The following is a 14,925-nucleotide window of genomic DNA, read 5'->3' as shown; positions in this document are numbered from 1 at the left end:
TGTATTGGTTTCCTATGGCTGTGGAACCAATTATCACAAATTCTTTTGTTTGAACAACACCTAGTTGCTTGCCCACAGTTCTGTAGGTCATGGGTCTAGCTATGGAGTAGCTGAGTTCTCTGCTAGGGGTCTTAAAAAGCCAAAATCAGGATACTGATCAGGATGTGCCCTCTTCCAGAGGCTCCCAGCTCATTCAGGATTTTGGAGGAATTCATGTCTTGCCATTGTAGGGCTGGCTCTCAGGTGGGGACCACTGAGCCCCCAGAGGCTGCCTCTCTCCATTCAGTTCACAACATTGGTGTGTGCTTTCTCCCAGGCCACAGCAGTCCCCTCTCACTCCTCTGCTCCCAACTGGGGACAACTTCCTTCTTTTATCTTTTGACTTCCTTCATGTAGTACTTTTTTATTCATTTTGTTTTTATTGTGTATTGAAGTATAATTGACACATAACATTAGTTTCAGATGTACAACATAATAATCCATATTTGTATATATTAAGAAAAGATCACCACAGTAAATCTGATTAATGTCCGTCACCATATATAGTTACAATTTTGTGTGTGATGAGAACTTTTAAGACTTACTCTCTTGGCAACTATCAAACGTGCAGTATGGTTTTATTAACCATAGTCATCATGCTGTACATTGCATCCCATGATTTACTTATTTTCTAACTGGAATTTGCACCTGAGAACTCTCTACTTTTAAAGAGTTCATGTGATAAGGTCAGGTCCACCTAGATAATCTCCCCATCTTAAGGCGATCTAATCATAGGGGTAAAAATCCATCGTAGTCGAGGGACCGTGGACACACCAAGGACAATGTAGGGTGTATATAGATCGGTGCTGGTGGGAGATAGCTCCGGGGGTCTTAGACTACTCCCCACCACACCTTTTCTTACAGCTGCTATACCACCACTGTCCCAGAGGCTGCACAGGATAGGCATCAATTTAAGTGGTAAAAACTGGAGAAAGCAGACCCAGAGAAGCTCCAAAACAGAACCCAGTGTGTTTTGATTCCTGCTTCTACACTGAGGTTTTGCCACCTGTTCCCCACAGGAGACATAGCAAAGAGCTTTGACACTAAGGTCCCCCTGTGTATGGATGCTTTGTTTGGGGGAAAATTTGATCACCCATGGAGCCCTGTGAGAAGTGCCATGCACAGAGCAGCCCCTCTTGCTCTCCAGCAGGTGGCCGTTGAGCTCAGGTGAGCCAGGCTGTCTGGTCCTCCCCAAGGGCCACTCACAAGGAAGGAGCATATGGGGATGAAGGATTGCCACTGGTGGCCCGAGCAGCAGGCAGGGAGGAAGGGAAAAGGGATGGCACTGGACAGGGAATGGAGGGAGGGGGAGTAAAGCATGGAGAGCAATACAAAGAAAAAGAAGATGGAGGTGACATCCGGCAGACTGGAGAGAAAGAAAGTGAAGCTGATGGACCAGGGCTTTCTGTGGGGCTGCAGCTTCTCACTCTGAGCAGGGGTCCCACCCCATGGGTCCCTCTGGAGTGGATCCTCAAGGGGCTGATGACCATTTTCAGCCTCATATCTCCCTCCCCTCAGGGAACCTAGAACAAGCCAATGAGGAGCTGCGGGCCATAATCAAGAAGATCTGGAAGCGGACCAGCATGAAGCTGCTGGACCAAGTGGTGCCCCCAGCGGGTGGTGAGTACTCCCAGGATCTTCACACCCATGACTCTTGCCTGGTTCCTGAGTCCATGAGGCTCATGGGAAACCTGCTTTCCCCACCTCACTCTGCCTCTCCGTGGGGCTTGAAGGCCCTATTGGTTGGAAGGACTGAGGGTGCCACACCTTCACAAACTCAGATACAGGATATCAGGCTGGAAACCTGATCCAATCATAACATTTCGTAGACCAGACAAGGCCCCTTGATGCTTAGAAGTTTGGCAGAATTTCCAAGGAAACTCTGCAAAGTATAGGTTTCCCCTGTAAATTAGTAGGCTGGTTTCTCTGGAAGTAATGGGGACCTGGAAAAAGAATCCCCTGAGATCCCCTCTTGGTTGAATTCTTTTTGTTTTATCTAGAGTAGTGTTTCTCTATCCTCTCAAACCCTGAACCCCCTTTCATAGCAAATAGTTTATAATGCCCCTACTATTATCCTAAATGAAAATAACTTTCCTACAGATATAATTTCCAAAATATTAATATAACACTTTAACTTGGGACACCTGGGTGGCTCAGTCAGTTAAGAGTCTGCCTTCGACTCACGTCATGATTCCAGGGTCCTGGGATCAAGCCCCACTTCAGGCTCCCTGCTCCCCCTCCTGCCTATGCTCTCTCTTTCTCTCTCTCAACTAAACAAATAAAATCTTTAAAGTATATATATATAACACTTTAATATAAAATACATTAAAGTCAAATATTTTTCTATATATATATATATACACTCAGGCACTATGGGTTATGGCACTGTGCCAGAAGTTATAGTTAACTGATAAAATACTTTCATGCATGCACTTATGATGAATAAGTTTGTGTTTAAAGGAACTAAGACAAAATTGACTATTGTTGATATTTTGTATTTGTCATTTTGAAGTAAGGGATAACTAAATATATTAAATAATATACACATGTGTATGTATACATACGTACATGCACAAACATAGAACAAATACAGACTGATACAAGCATGTCAGATGCAACAGGTGACTCAAATACCACAAGGGGCATTGCCATCAGGGATTCAATTTTCCAAAATGTAAAGCCCTCTTGGTCAAGTGCAAACAAAGCAAAATATGGTTTCCTGTCAATTTACCTAGCAGTTATATACCTGGGAAATTCTGGATATATTAAAACCAGGCAAAAAAATATTATTTTATGTTCATATGTAAAATGAAGTTAGGTTCTTAGCTCAGGTAATTATAAACAGGTCCTTTCCCCACATGGACATCTAGCCGAGTGCAGATAAATGCAAAACGTGCCTGTGTTTTAAGGGACACATCTGGAACCACCCAATGCCTGTAGCACACTGGGACAACAAGGAAAGTCCCCACATTCCCAAAACACTCCTTAAAATGGGACACCAGCCCTGTTGAGAATCACTTCCCAAAGGGAAGCAGCCCAGGGAAAAGTCACCTAGATGAGCCAAGCCCCATGAGATGTTTTGCATACCTTTTTTAATTCTTATAACATTGCTGTGAAGTTTGCTCAAGAAACTGAAGTTCTTAGAAGCTATGTAGCTGACCCAAGGCTATAGGGTGAGTACCTGGAAGATTCAAAATTCAAACCCAGGTCTGGGGACACCAGAATGCCAGGCTCTTTCTGCCCCACAGCTCTTGCTGACTGGCTACCCTAGACGGGGGACTCCGGTTTCCTTTCCCACATGGGAATGATGTGTTTGCCAGGTGGAAGGTCACCACTGTTGTGGACTTGGCTATTCTTAAGGGACAGCTAGAAGTAGGAGAATCATCACAGGCCCCTATGCCTAACCTACCAGCTGTCTCCTGGGGCCATTTCCCTCAGAAGAAGAAGAAGATGGAACCAAGAGGCAATGTTCTCCTTGGAGACTCTTCAGTTTCTCCACCACCTGGTTCATTCCCAACACAGAGGCTGACTATGTCATGTGTAACTTGGGGGTCTAGCCCAGCAGGGACCCAGCCAAACCACATGGTAAGAAAACCCAATCTGTCTGGTTGAAAACGAAACCCAAACTTAGAGAAGAAAGGTGTTCCTTCCACCAAACTCCATCTTAAACCAGAACTGTTTGCACTTAGGGGACTGATCAATTTATGATGGGCACCTCAAGAGTTGGAATCAAATAAAAATTAGTTAGCAATGTCAGGTTTTTTGGGTTGTTTTTTTTTTTTTTTTAACTTTGTAAAGCTACTTTTAAAGCAAGGTGGGAAATAATTTTGATAATAGGCTGCTTCTACTGTTAAAAAAAAAAAGAGGAGCTAAGAATATCTTTGCTTATTTGCAGAAAGCATTTGCAGAAAGACTCTCTGGAAAAATATTCCAGAAGCTAATTTTAGAAAGGTTATCTATTAAAAGGTAGTAACTTAGCAGATGGAGGAGGGGTGAGAGAGAGACTTTTCACTGTACGCCTTGTAATATATTTTTGCCTTTCTGAACCATGTGAATGGCTTTAAAAAAAAAAAAAACTTTAAAAAAAGTTTAAAAAACTTTAGAAAACTTGGATGCTGGGGGGAAAAAAAGTGAATGAAGCCCAGCTGAATTCTCCCCTTTACCTCCCTTCTGTCTTCTCTTCTCCTGTCTCAGATGACGAGGTCACAGTTGGCAAGTTTTATGCTACTTTCCTGATCCAAGAGTACTTCCGGAAATTCAAGAAGCGCAAAGAGCAGGGCCTGGTGGGCAAACCCTCCCAGAGGAACGCCCTATCCCTGCAGGTAAAGGGCAAGAAGGGGAGTCCACACAATAAGGAAGGTCTTGGTCACCTTCTTCTGACATCTGGCCTGGGATTAAGTCTCTCACCAGTGGGCTGGAGGCCAGTTCCCTCCAGAAGGAAACTTTCGGAGAGTTCCAGGCCTTTCTAAATGTGTGTGTGTGTGAGGGGGCGACACACTGCCTCCCACACACTCTGCCTTCCCTAGTCCTGCCTGCTTCACAGCCCCTTCTAACAGGCCTTTATGCTTCCTGGGTGGAGAAATGGATTCTCGCAGTCTGGCACAGATAAGACCTTGGCAGGCTTGCCTGCCTTACGGAGAGGCTGTGGGTCAAGCAGCTGGGTGTCCCTCTGGGTTTCAGGCTGGCTTGCGCACGCTGCATGACATCGGGCCTGAGATCCGACGGGCCATCTCTGGAGATCTGACGGCTGAGGAGGAGCTGGACAAGGCCATGAAGGAGGCTGTGTCTGCTGCCTCTGAAGATGACATCTTCCGGGTAGGTGGACGCCGCAGGAGCACTCTCTTACCTTTACAAGTCCAGCTGGAGGCAAGAGGGTGGGCTGGCGTTCTGCCAAGAGAATCCAGGAAGAAAGTCCTGAGTTCTCTGGCAGATTCCAAGCTCTTCAACTCAGCTACTTCCCATACCTCTACCTTCTCCAAGTCTGACTCTATCTCAAGCTTGGGCTCTCGGGACATGGCAGCTCCCAGAGGGTCACTGGCTTTCAGGGAAAGGGGGAAAGAGCCATTTTCTTAAGGGACATGTTCCCTAGGAGAACCTTCTACATTAGAAACTGCAAAGCCATGGGGCCCTTTCGGCCACATCTAACCTGCAGACCTATTTTGTTTGCCAACATTCAGAAATATGGCACATTCAACTAAAAACCTAGACCTTTGACTTCTCTTTAAAAAGTCAGAGACTCTAGCTTATGTTCCCACGTGGCAGCAGGGGAGTGGAGCCCAGGGGCAACTGTCTTCTTGAGAGAAAGCCTGTGTTTTCCCAGCCACAAAAGTCCCCTCCGGCCTTACTTTCCTCTCCTTTCCTGGCTATGGAGGCTGAGCATCCATTCTCAGTGGACCCCAAACCTGACTCTGCCAGAATAGTGCAATGCTTATATCCCGCTCTCCATTCAGTCGTCCCTGCTTATCCCCGAAGGTACTTGGCTAAAATCCCTCCAGAGTGAGGGAGAAGCCACCAAGCAGTATCACGCTGGGGGCCCTCTCAGCTGCCCCTGCCAGCCCCCACACAGGGGTCCTGAGCTGCGGAGGGAGGACGGCCTGCCCTGCCTGTGGCTGCCCTGTCATCACCATCCTCATCCTCATCACTGTGAAATGTCTGTCACCGAATGGCCTCAGGGACACAGCACCAGGCTAACACTGCCCCAGCAAGACCCCACAGACCAACTTATAGATAGCAACGTGCCCACTCGCTCCAGGACAAGGAAACAATGTTGGAGAAAAACACTGGGTCCTGATTTGAAATCTCTAAGAATCGCCCCGGAGGAAAGAAGCCCATAATATGATTAATGGAGTCAATGCCTCATCCTTATTTCCAAAAACCTTTTGGCCAATGTCATTTCTAGTTCAGTGAGCCAGTTGGACCTCCATTTTTTTAAATTCTCGTTAGAATCTCCTGGTCCCTTTCCCCAGCCCTCGGCCCTCCCAGTGCCTCACAGCTGCCAAGCAGATCGAGGGCTGCGGCCAAGGATTGCCATCCTGCGCTGCTCCTGGAGACTCGATCCCAGTCCTCGGGGGGTTCATTAGAAAGTCCCAGGGCAGCAGCCTTCCTGGCTGACTGGTGCTGCCCCTCACCCGTCCCCCAGCAGAGTCAGAGGGGACTGTCCAGGTCCCTCCCTCTCCGGCTTCCAGGCCACGTGGGTGAGGAGTTCCCCGTGGGCCGCGTGTCGCTGCCCGGCGTGGCTGCGCTCTCTGGAAGGCGGACAACCTTCCGTGGCTTGGCCTAGAGAAGGAGAGGTAGTCGACAGGGCTTTCTCCTCCATCCACCCCTCCCGTCTCGCCTACAGAGGGCCGGTGGCCTGTTCGGCAACCACGTCAGCTACTACCAAAGTGACAGCCGGAACGCCTTCCCCCAGACCTTCACCACCCAGCGCCCACTGCACATCAACAAGGCGGCTAACAGCCAAGGCGACACCGAGTCGCCATCCCACGAGAAACTGGTGGACTCCACTTTCACCCCCAGCAGCTACTCATCCACTGGCTCCAACGCCAACATCAACAATGCCAACAACACTGCCCTGGGCCGCTTCCCCCGCCCCGCTGGTTACCCCAGCGCAGTCAGCACCGTGGAGGGCCACGGGCCCCCCTTGTCTCCTGCAGTCCGGGTACAGGAGGCCGCATGGAAGCTCAGCTCCAAGAGGTAAGCGGGAGGGTGGGGCACCAGGGCCTGTGCACAGGGGCCCCACATGCTCCAGCCCTGGGTAGATGGGGGGGTGGAGTTTGGCCCACAGGCCTACCACTCACCCCCTCGACCCGGGCTGGAGGCTGCGGCCCCAGACCCCATCAAGAGATAGGCCAATGCTGCCTCCCATTCTTGCCCTTGATTACCTATGGCAGCCACACCTGGGGAAGGCAGCACAGCCCTGATGGCCATCTAGTGTCCTGACCACACCAGAGCCTCTTATGCTCTTTCTGTTACCCAAGCAGAGGAGCCCAGACCCCTGACCCCCAGCATCCTGGCAACACAACAGACTGTTCCCCCGGCCTTTCCCACATCTGCACAAACCTGGCCTTTGACTTAGCTGGGATGGGACTGGAGCTACCACGTCTTCTTCACTCCGTTCTCCACCCTCTTGGGAGGAACACTTTGGTGGTGGGAGGCCCTTCACCATAGCTCTTGCCCACTCTGCCCCAGTGCGGGATCGTTCCTGGTAGTTTGCTCTCCCACTGCCTGATGCACGCTTTTCTCCCTACCTTCTGCTCCTTGGGGCTCTGGGATCAATTGTTATGGTATACCAGGGTGGTAAGCGCCCACGTCCATGCTCTGGGCCTCCAGAAACACAGCATGGGCCTAAAGGATCTCTTCCCTGTCTCTGTCAACAGCTCTGGGTTTCCAAGGCCAGGTGGGAGAGGACTTGCCTCCCCACCACCGTGCCCCCTCACCCTTAGTGGACAGCACCCCCACCACAGCAGGCCAGGCAGATCACCCACATGCCATGTTCTCGGGCAAATCTCTCAGGCTCATGACCTTAGAAAATAATCATGATGTGTGAGCATCTTTCTGGACAAGTGTCCTGAAGCTTCTTTCATCTAAGGAGCCTGCCTATCTGCCCCCCCCGTTTTCACTTCCCTTCTTAACACCCACTTTCAAGTGGCCCCGTGGACGCCTGTGTGGCCTGGGCCTTTAACAGTGTTTGATAACAGCCAAGTCCGATTGGCCATCAGTCTACCTCACTGCATGGAAGAATGGCTGGTGAACCCACCCAAAAGCAATGTCGGGTGAGTCTTTCTACTCAAGAGATGTCTACCAAGGCCTTCTATACACAGTACAGCATGCCAGCTCTGGATTTTATATGCTGACCTGAACGGTTAGCTTTGCACAGGGGAGTATCAGAGTTCAAGTGGCTGGCCCATGTGTGTCTCAGCAGCCCCTCCTTTTCCCGAAAACCTCCTACAACTCTCAGGCGCTCAGTCCTAGTGTCACGTTCTCCCTTGCTCCCCTTATCCAAACCTCTTCTTTAGGAAGGTTCATTGGGTCCATCCTTAGCATCTCAGGGTGAGCTAATACCTCCTTCAGAGCATATTTTTCTCTGAAAATGTGTTCCGTATTAAATGAAGGGAGAGTGGAGGTAGGGAGAAACATCAGGGGATTTTCCTCCTCTCCCCACAGGCACCTCTGTCCCTAAACTGTGGTGCGCGCCTCCCCCAAGGCCTAGCCCATAGCAAATGCTCCCCGAATATTGGCTCCCTCCTTCCCAGCACAGTGGGAAAAGTGACGCTCAAGGCAGTAAGCTTCAGCTTGGTGAGGACGAACAAGTCAAGCAAAGTTGCAGCTCTGGGGTCTCGGCCTTCGTGCCGCAGCTCAAAGCTAAGTGCCAGGGCTCCAGGACCGGCCTTGCTCTTGCTGGGACGAGCCAGCATGTCTTGCACACAGTGGCCCCCAGGAAGTGGTGTTGTCTCCCTGCCGCCATTCTCCGTCTCCAGCTCATCCCATTATGCCTCCTCCCAGCACATTTCACTCCCCTCTCTTCCCACCCCATCCACATTCCATCTGTCCTTACTGCAGGATGGGCCATCCCTGGTTAGGGCCTGCTCCCGAGAAGCGGGAGGGTAGCTTCCTGAGTTGCCCCAACTCACAGGCCCCGGTCAGATCGGGGTGCTGATCCAGCACTCAAGCCCTGAGAGGATTAACTGAGCTCTTGCCCTCATGTCTTCCTGGGTTTGGGGGTAAAGCGGGTTCCGTCATTCAGGATCTATAGGAAGAAAGGCTGAGGGAGGTATTGAGAGGCACAGACCGGAAAAGGGAGAACATCCGGGCCAGAGCTAAGAAGACCCCAGCTCGGAGGGTGAGCAGAATCATCCGGGACACACCCAGTAGGGGAGGGTGTCAAGCTCAGCAGGGACTCAGGCTCACCGCCCAGGAGAGCAAACCCGTCAGCGTGAGGCTTCTTGTCTGTGCTGTCACTCCAAGGAGCCAATGTCAAACCCAAAGGCATGGCAGACTGTGACCCCAGGAACTTCCCGGCTCTGCCCAACTAGCACCCAAAGGCTTGGCTCTCTTTAGCAGAGGGAGAGGACAGCCCTCTCAGGACCCACCCCAACCTGTACAGAGCAGCCTAGGCCCCTGTTCTAAAAGCTGGTCCTTCCCAGCTTTCAAAACCACATCTCATCTGTTACTTCATTTGTTACTCATGACGAGCTTCTGAGTCAAGCAGGGCCTACACTACTCCAGTTTTATTGAGAGGGATAGAGGCATGGGGGTAGGGGGGCAGTGACTCATGCCAGAGGGCGACTGAACTGGGGTCAGAACTCAGACCTCCTTGGGTCCCAGCTCAGAGCTGCTTGTTCTGCATGGACTCCTGATCTGGATCTTACTGTTTCCCTGGCTCTGCTGCTGTGTCAGCAACTATGGGAGGAAGAGGCCACAGCAGTTGTGCGTGCGTGAGTGGGCACGTGTGTGTGTGTGTGTTCACTGTGTGAGTGTGTGTGTGTGGTGTGTGATGCCTTGCCTGCTGAGGGAATGATGAGGTTCGCAGCTTCTAACTTCGTTTCTCCCCCTTGGACGCTTCAGGTGCCACTCCCGGGAGAGCCAGATCGCCATGGTGTGTCAGGAGGAAGTCTCTCAGGACGAGACCTATGAGGTGAAGCTGAGCGAGGACACAGAGTACTGCAGCGAGCCCAGCCTGATCTCCACAGAGCTGTGAGTGCTGCTGCCCTCGCCGCAGGCCAGCCTCTGGGGGTGAAGGGCAGCTCCCTTAGAATCCCTCCTCAGGGCAGGACTTGCAGAAGGGGAGACCAAATATTAGAAGAATGCCTACAAAGCGTCTGTCACCTCATGAGGGACATGGATGCATGCCCCCACCCACACCCGCACACATGTACAGACATGTACACACACACACGTATACACACATATACACACACGGTCCCTGGGTTAGTTTGGCCTTTCCTCATGATACAGTGCTTTCAGGAAGACTTCAAAACATTGTCTCATAAACTTTTTTTTAACTGAAACCAAACTTTTTTTTAACTGAAACCAAAATAAATATATTTTATAGTGAGACTCAGTACACACACACACACAAACACACACATATGCGCACCTATTAGCGAATAAATGTTCATGAAACTACTTATAATAAAGCCACCCAGCAGAGGGCACTGTTGGCAAACAGTGGCTGAGATTTTTGTCAGTGCTGGAATTTTTAAGAGAAGGGTTTTTTAACTGCAAGTCTAGACCATTAGAAGGCTGTGACATTTACTTAATTATGGTCACCACTTTTTTTCATATTAATGTCTTGTTGAAAAAGGTACATGAAAAACACCCATGTACACAGCTCCAGGTGGACATAATAAGCAAGCCTCCTCATACCTTCTTCTGTCTTACAAAAGCTTGACTTCTCTGGAGTCTTGTCTTGCCCATTCCAGCAACGGTATCCCAGTTCACTTCGTTCCTTTTCCTGCAGCCTCAAAATAAAATCAAACTCCTCTCAGGTCAGGGGCTGAATGGAGAGCCTCTGGCAAGTGAAGAGAGCCCTATTTTTTAAGGGACCTCCAGGGGCTTTGTGAGCTTGGGGATGGGTTTTGAGCTCAGGCACCAGGGTCATGAAATACTTCATCATTTGAACAAACCGTACATTGACCTTGGGCCATTTGGGGTTGTCTTCTTTGCTGGATGGGTCATAATGGGGATTATTTTTCTCAAACTGTGTGTGGTCTGAGGAAGCCTCCCTCACAAGCTTCCCAAGTCCTGTAAGGCCTGGTTCTTCGCAGTTGCTCTGGTAGAAGCCTTCCTCCTCCCGCTTCAGGGCCCCAGGAAGTTCTGGGGCTGGGAGTTGCAAAGGCCATCCCAGTATACTGTCCGCTCGGGCTGGGCTCTAAGATCCCCAGCGCTGAACTTCACCTCTACACTTTTGTCTAGTGGGCTCCCTGGCTCTGACCTCATCAGTGAGTAACTGCTTAGATTCTTCCCACCGTTTTTAGAGGCTGAAGCCTTCTGAGGGCTGGAGTTATCCACTTGAGTTGATGCCCCCACTGGGTTCTTAGTATTGGTACGTCTTCCCACTGGTCCCTTCTTGTCCGGCCTAGCAGGCTCGGCAGCCCCAGTCAGCCTCTTCCACGGTCTAGGCATGGTTTCCCTGCAGCGGCTGAAGAGCGAAGGATTCTAGAATTAACCAAGATGTATGAGAGGCAACTCTGTATCTGCCCCCAGAGTCCTCCCCCCAGGGTCCAGAAGGCCAGGCCGTGATAAGCACTTTAAAAGAAAGAATAGCATAATACAGAATAGCATAGGTTAGAATAAGGCAATAGATAATCGTGTATCCAATGTCACAAAGGTATTATTTAGTGAAATATTTGTTTAATTGTCTACATATGTGTGTGTGTGCACGCGCGTGTGTGTGTGTGTGTGCGTGTGTGTACTCAGTCTCATAAAATGTATTTCTTCAAAAAGCTTAAGGTGCATTGTTTTAGAAGCTTTCCTAAAAGCACCTTCTAATAAGGAAGGACCAGCCCCTCAGCGTTTTGATTTTTAGAGACTCCAAATATTTACGTGGCCACATACCCTAGAAATCAGGGAAAACATATGTTTCCATCCATTTTGGCTCTTGTGCTTGGTGCATCCAGGCACTCTGCTAGATCGTGACTAAACCGGTCTCGGCACTCAAAGATATTTTACAAACCAGTAATCGTCTCGGGTGAGGGAAAAAACATGGAGACGTTCACTCACAGAGTGATACAAGCAATGAAGGGGACGGACCTTCAGAGGAGGTAGAGGTCAGAGTGACCATAACAGACTCCTGGCACAAGATCCAACAGAAGCTGGGTCTTCAAGAGTGGGTACAATTTGGAGAAGAAGAAATTCAATAAGGAAAGCTTACCATGTTGAAAATGAAAGGAAAGGTTTAGAGGTTTTCTGGTCAGAAATTTTCCTGCATGTGTGCCAAGGGTCGAAGCCAGTATGCTTGAAGCAGGGAAGGCTGCACATTCTCTGTCCTCAAAGCATGTGGAATCACACCAGGGACAGAGTCCGGGGCCTCATCTGTAGAACTAAGGGGTTAGAAAGCCTTGGTCTTGTTGGCCTGCGGGCTACTCCCCCTGCAGACTGTGAAAGCAACTTAGCGGATTGCAACTGACATTATTTAGTGAAATAGACTAGACTAAAGTAGAATAGAAACCACCAGAGGACAAGGCATGCAAAAAAGGTTAAGTATAGTTCATGAAGTTGAGTTCTATTAGGTGTGTATGTAAAGGGGTTGATGTCCGGTCTCTTTCTCACGGTGAGTCCCATCCAGAATGACTGCTCATCCAGTCACTGGTAGACAGATGCCTCTGAAGGCCCCTTACAGCTCTGCTCTCCATTGACTGGCTGACGGGAGGTTTGTCCGTACATAGCTGCTAAAGTGTCTTGATGATGAAGGTGGGCAGGCAGGGAGAAATTAGGGACAGGGGGAGAAGTTCGGGCTGAAGTTGGGAGTGGTCATGGTAAAATAGCATCCACATATGGAAACAGAGGAGCCTAGGCTCTTCCTGGAAAGACTCCTGTCGGCCTAAAATTTTTTGCCAACTTGCTCACCAACTTTGACTCAAGAGTGCCTCTACTGCCGTAAATCAGAAATGTGAGGCTTCTGAGCCGAGAAGCTGTGGATGGGGAACTGGAAACTTCTGTGACAGGAGGCGCCTGGGGTGCTGGGAGCTGGGGTGGTGAGTTCCTGCTGCCCACTCCCCAAACCTTTATGGAAGCACAAAGCAGGGGTTTCCTTCATTAAGGAAAAAAGCAAACTGGGGCCCCTGGGTGGCTTAGTCGTTAAGGGTCTGCATTCAGTTCAGGTCATGATCCCAGGGTCATGGGATCGAGTCCCATATTGGGCTTCCTGCTCAGCGGGAAGCCTCCTTCTCTCCCCACCCCACCCCCCATTTGTGTTCCATCTCTCTCTGCCTCTGTCAAATAAATAAATTAAATCTTAAAAAAAAAAAAAAAGAAAGAAAGAAAAAGAAAAGAAAAGAAAAAAGCAAACTGACTTTAGGGGGTGGCACTGTCCTTATGTGGTGGCCCTTCCTGACCCCACAAATAAGCCCCAGAGTTCTCTGTTCCAGGATCTCCTATCAGGATGATGAAAACCGGCAATTAACACCGCCTGAGGAGGACAGGAGAGATATCCGGCAATCTCCAAAGAGGGGTTTCCTCCGCTCTGCCTCACTAGGTAAATGTTCACACCTCTCTCTCTCCAGGTGTGACGGGTCAGGGACTCGGATGATTGGCTGCAACAGCCCCACGCAGGGGCTGGGAAGATTTCCCGAGCAGTTAGACGGGATTCCCAGGGCAGGGTTTGCGGAGATGGGACGTGTCCACATGCTGTGGGAGGCGAATGGTAGGGAGGAAGTTACTCCAGGCCACTCACACCGCTCCTTGTACCCCCCAGGGTCTGAGCCTCACAGACCTAGGTCCCCTTTCCTGGCACTGATCACAGTTCTTTGGCTGGCTTTGCAGGTCGAAGGGCCTCCTTCCACCTGGAATGTCTAAAGCGACAGAAGAATCAAGGCGGAGACATCTCTCAGAAGACAGTCCTGCCCTTGCATCTGGTTCATCATCAGGTAGCCCAGACTTTCAGAGGCATCACTGGGCAGCACCCAGCAGGCTACACAACCCCCATGATTATAGCAAATCCCAAGACCCCACTCAGTCCTCCCTGTCTTGGACCACTGATAGTCCTAGCCCCTGGCCCTAACAGCCCCAAAAGAGGGGGCTCGTCCATGCCAGTGAGAACCTTAACAAGGTCTGTCGTTTCGGGAGGGGGGGACACGTAGGAAATACTGGTGAGCAGGAGCTCCTCACATGGTCCAGAAGGATCAGCAGCTCCAGGATTCTGCCTGACCTTTCTTCCTACAACGGCACAGACCTTCCCTCCGCAGACATCAGCACCTAGAGTTGCAAGATACCTGGATATCTGGATATAGAAAAGGTCAAAGAATCTGCCAGCAACATGATCAGGAAAACAGGTCCAGGGAAATCTGATAGTTGAAATAGCTCTTGGCATGGCCGTCTCCAGCTGAGCCAGTGAAATCCAAGACATCCGTATCTAACATGTTCTCAGTATCTTAGAACTAATGGAAGCCTCAAAGAATCAAAGGCCAGTCCTTTATCTCTAGGAAAATTAGGGTCCAAATTTCCCAAAGTTTTTTCCTCTCCAATTGTATACTCCCTCACCACACACCTATGTGTTAGATGATTTTTTTTTAATACCCGAAGACACTCAACTGCCAATCAAAGCTTATAATAGGTGTAAGATGGCCAGCGTGGCTCAACTAAGTTGATATTATTTCAGCTCAAAGTATTCACCGTTTTGCTTAGCTTTTGTGGCATTGCCAGCGTACAGGTGATTCCTACTGGGCGTTCCTGGAATATTGAGCACAGCCTTATACTTCCCTCAGATCTCCAGGGAACGAGGGACCCCGGGTTGGGGTCCATCAAGAGCTGAGGGCAGAGGAGGCTGACAGGCTGGTTGGGATGGAAGGAGGGGGGACACTGGGTGTGCTCTTTTCTATTTTTAAAGATTTCTAGAAGTTCATTTCACCCATGTGTTCTTATCATGCTGCGGTCAAGAACCTCTTCTTTATTTACACTCCCCCCCACTTCATGCATTTCCACAACCCATGCTGCAGCATTCCCTGCCCTCTACCTCCCAGCGGGACTCTCCTACCGTCCAGTGCCACCCTCCCGCAGACACCAGCTCAGAGCAGGTCGTTGTGTCCTGCTGACATGAGGCCCAGGCCCCAGCCTCAGGATTTTCAAGCATAGTGGGGGCCTGAGGACACAGTGTATAAATGATTTAATCACAATACAGTGTAAGAGTCGAACAAAAGTAAAATTTTTTTAATTAAAATTTTTTTTAAA

The 14,925-nt window shown here is 49.8% G+C and overlaps 1 protein-coding gene and 1 pseudogene across 17 annotated transcripts in view; one reads left to right on the top strand and one right to left on the bottom strand.

Moving 5' to 3' along the window:
- LOC111159674 (calcium voltage-gated channel subunit alpha1 C) overlaps positions 1-14,925 on the top strand; it is a 621,933-nt gene that overhangs the window by 603,488 nt on the left and 3,520 nt on the right. For 12 of the 17 annotated variants that reach the window (XM_022522246.1, XM_022522244.1, XM_022522241.1 and 9 more), the window contains 7 exons: positions 1,558-1,659; positions 4,234-4,361; positions 4,720-4,854; positions 6,380-6,732; positions 9,604-9,732; positions 13,128-13,234; positions 13,522-13,625. In XM_022522246.1, coding sequence (XP_022377954.1) covers positions 1,558-1,659; positions 4,234-4,361; positions 4,720-4,854; positions 6,380-6,732; positions 9,604-9,732; positions 13,128-13,234; positions 13,522-13,625 — 1,058 coding nt within the window. Of the gene's footprint in view, positions 1-1,458; positions 1,660-4,233; positions 4,362-4,719; positions 4,855-6,379; positions 6,733-9,603; positions 9,733-13,127; positions 13,235-13,521; positions 13,626-14,925 lie in introns of all 17 variants that reach the window. The other 5 variants (XM_022522235.1, XM_022522237.1, XM_022522232.1 and 2 more) reach the window with 1 other exon arrangement.
- LOC111159685 lies at positions 10,295-11,166 on the bottom strand (annotated as a pseudogene).

Source organism: Enhydra lutris, unplaced genomic scaffold (assembly GCF_002288905.1).
Source record: "Enhydra lutris kenyoni isolate GAN:26980312 unplaced genomic scaffold, ASM228890v2 scaffoldscaffold69, whole genome shotgun sequence".
In the NCBI taxonomy this organism is placed as follows: Eukaryota; Metazoa; Chordata; class Mammalia; order Carnivora; family Mustelidae; genus Enhydra; species Enhydra lutris.
The sequence above is the reverse complement of the archived record's forward strand: the minus strand, read 5'-3'. Positions and strand labels throughout refer to the sequence as shown.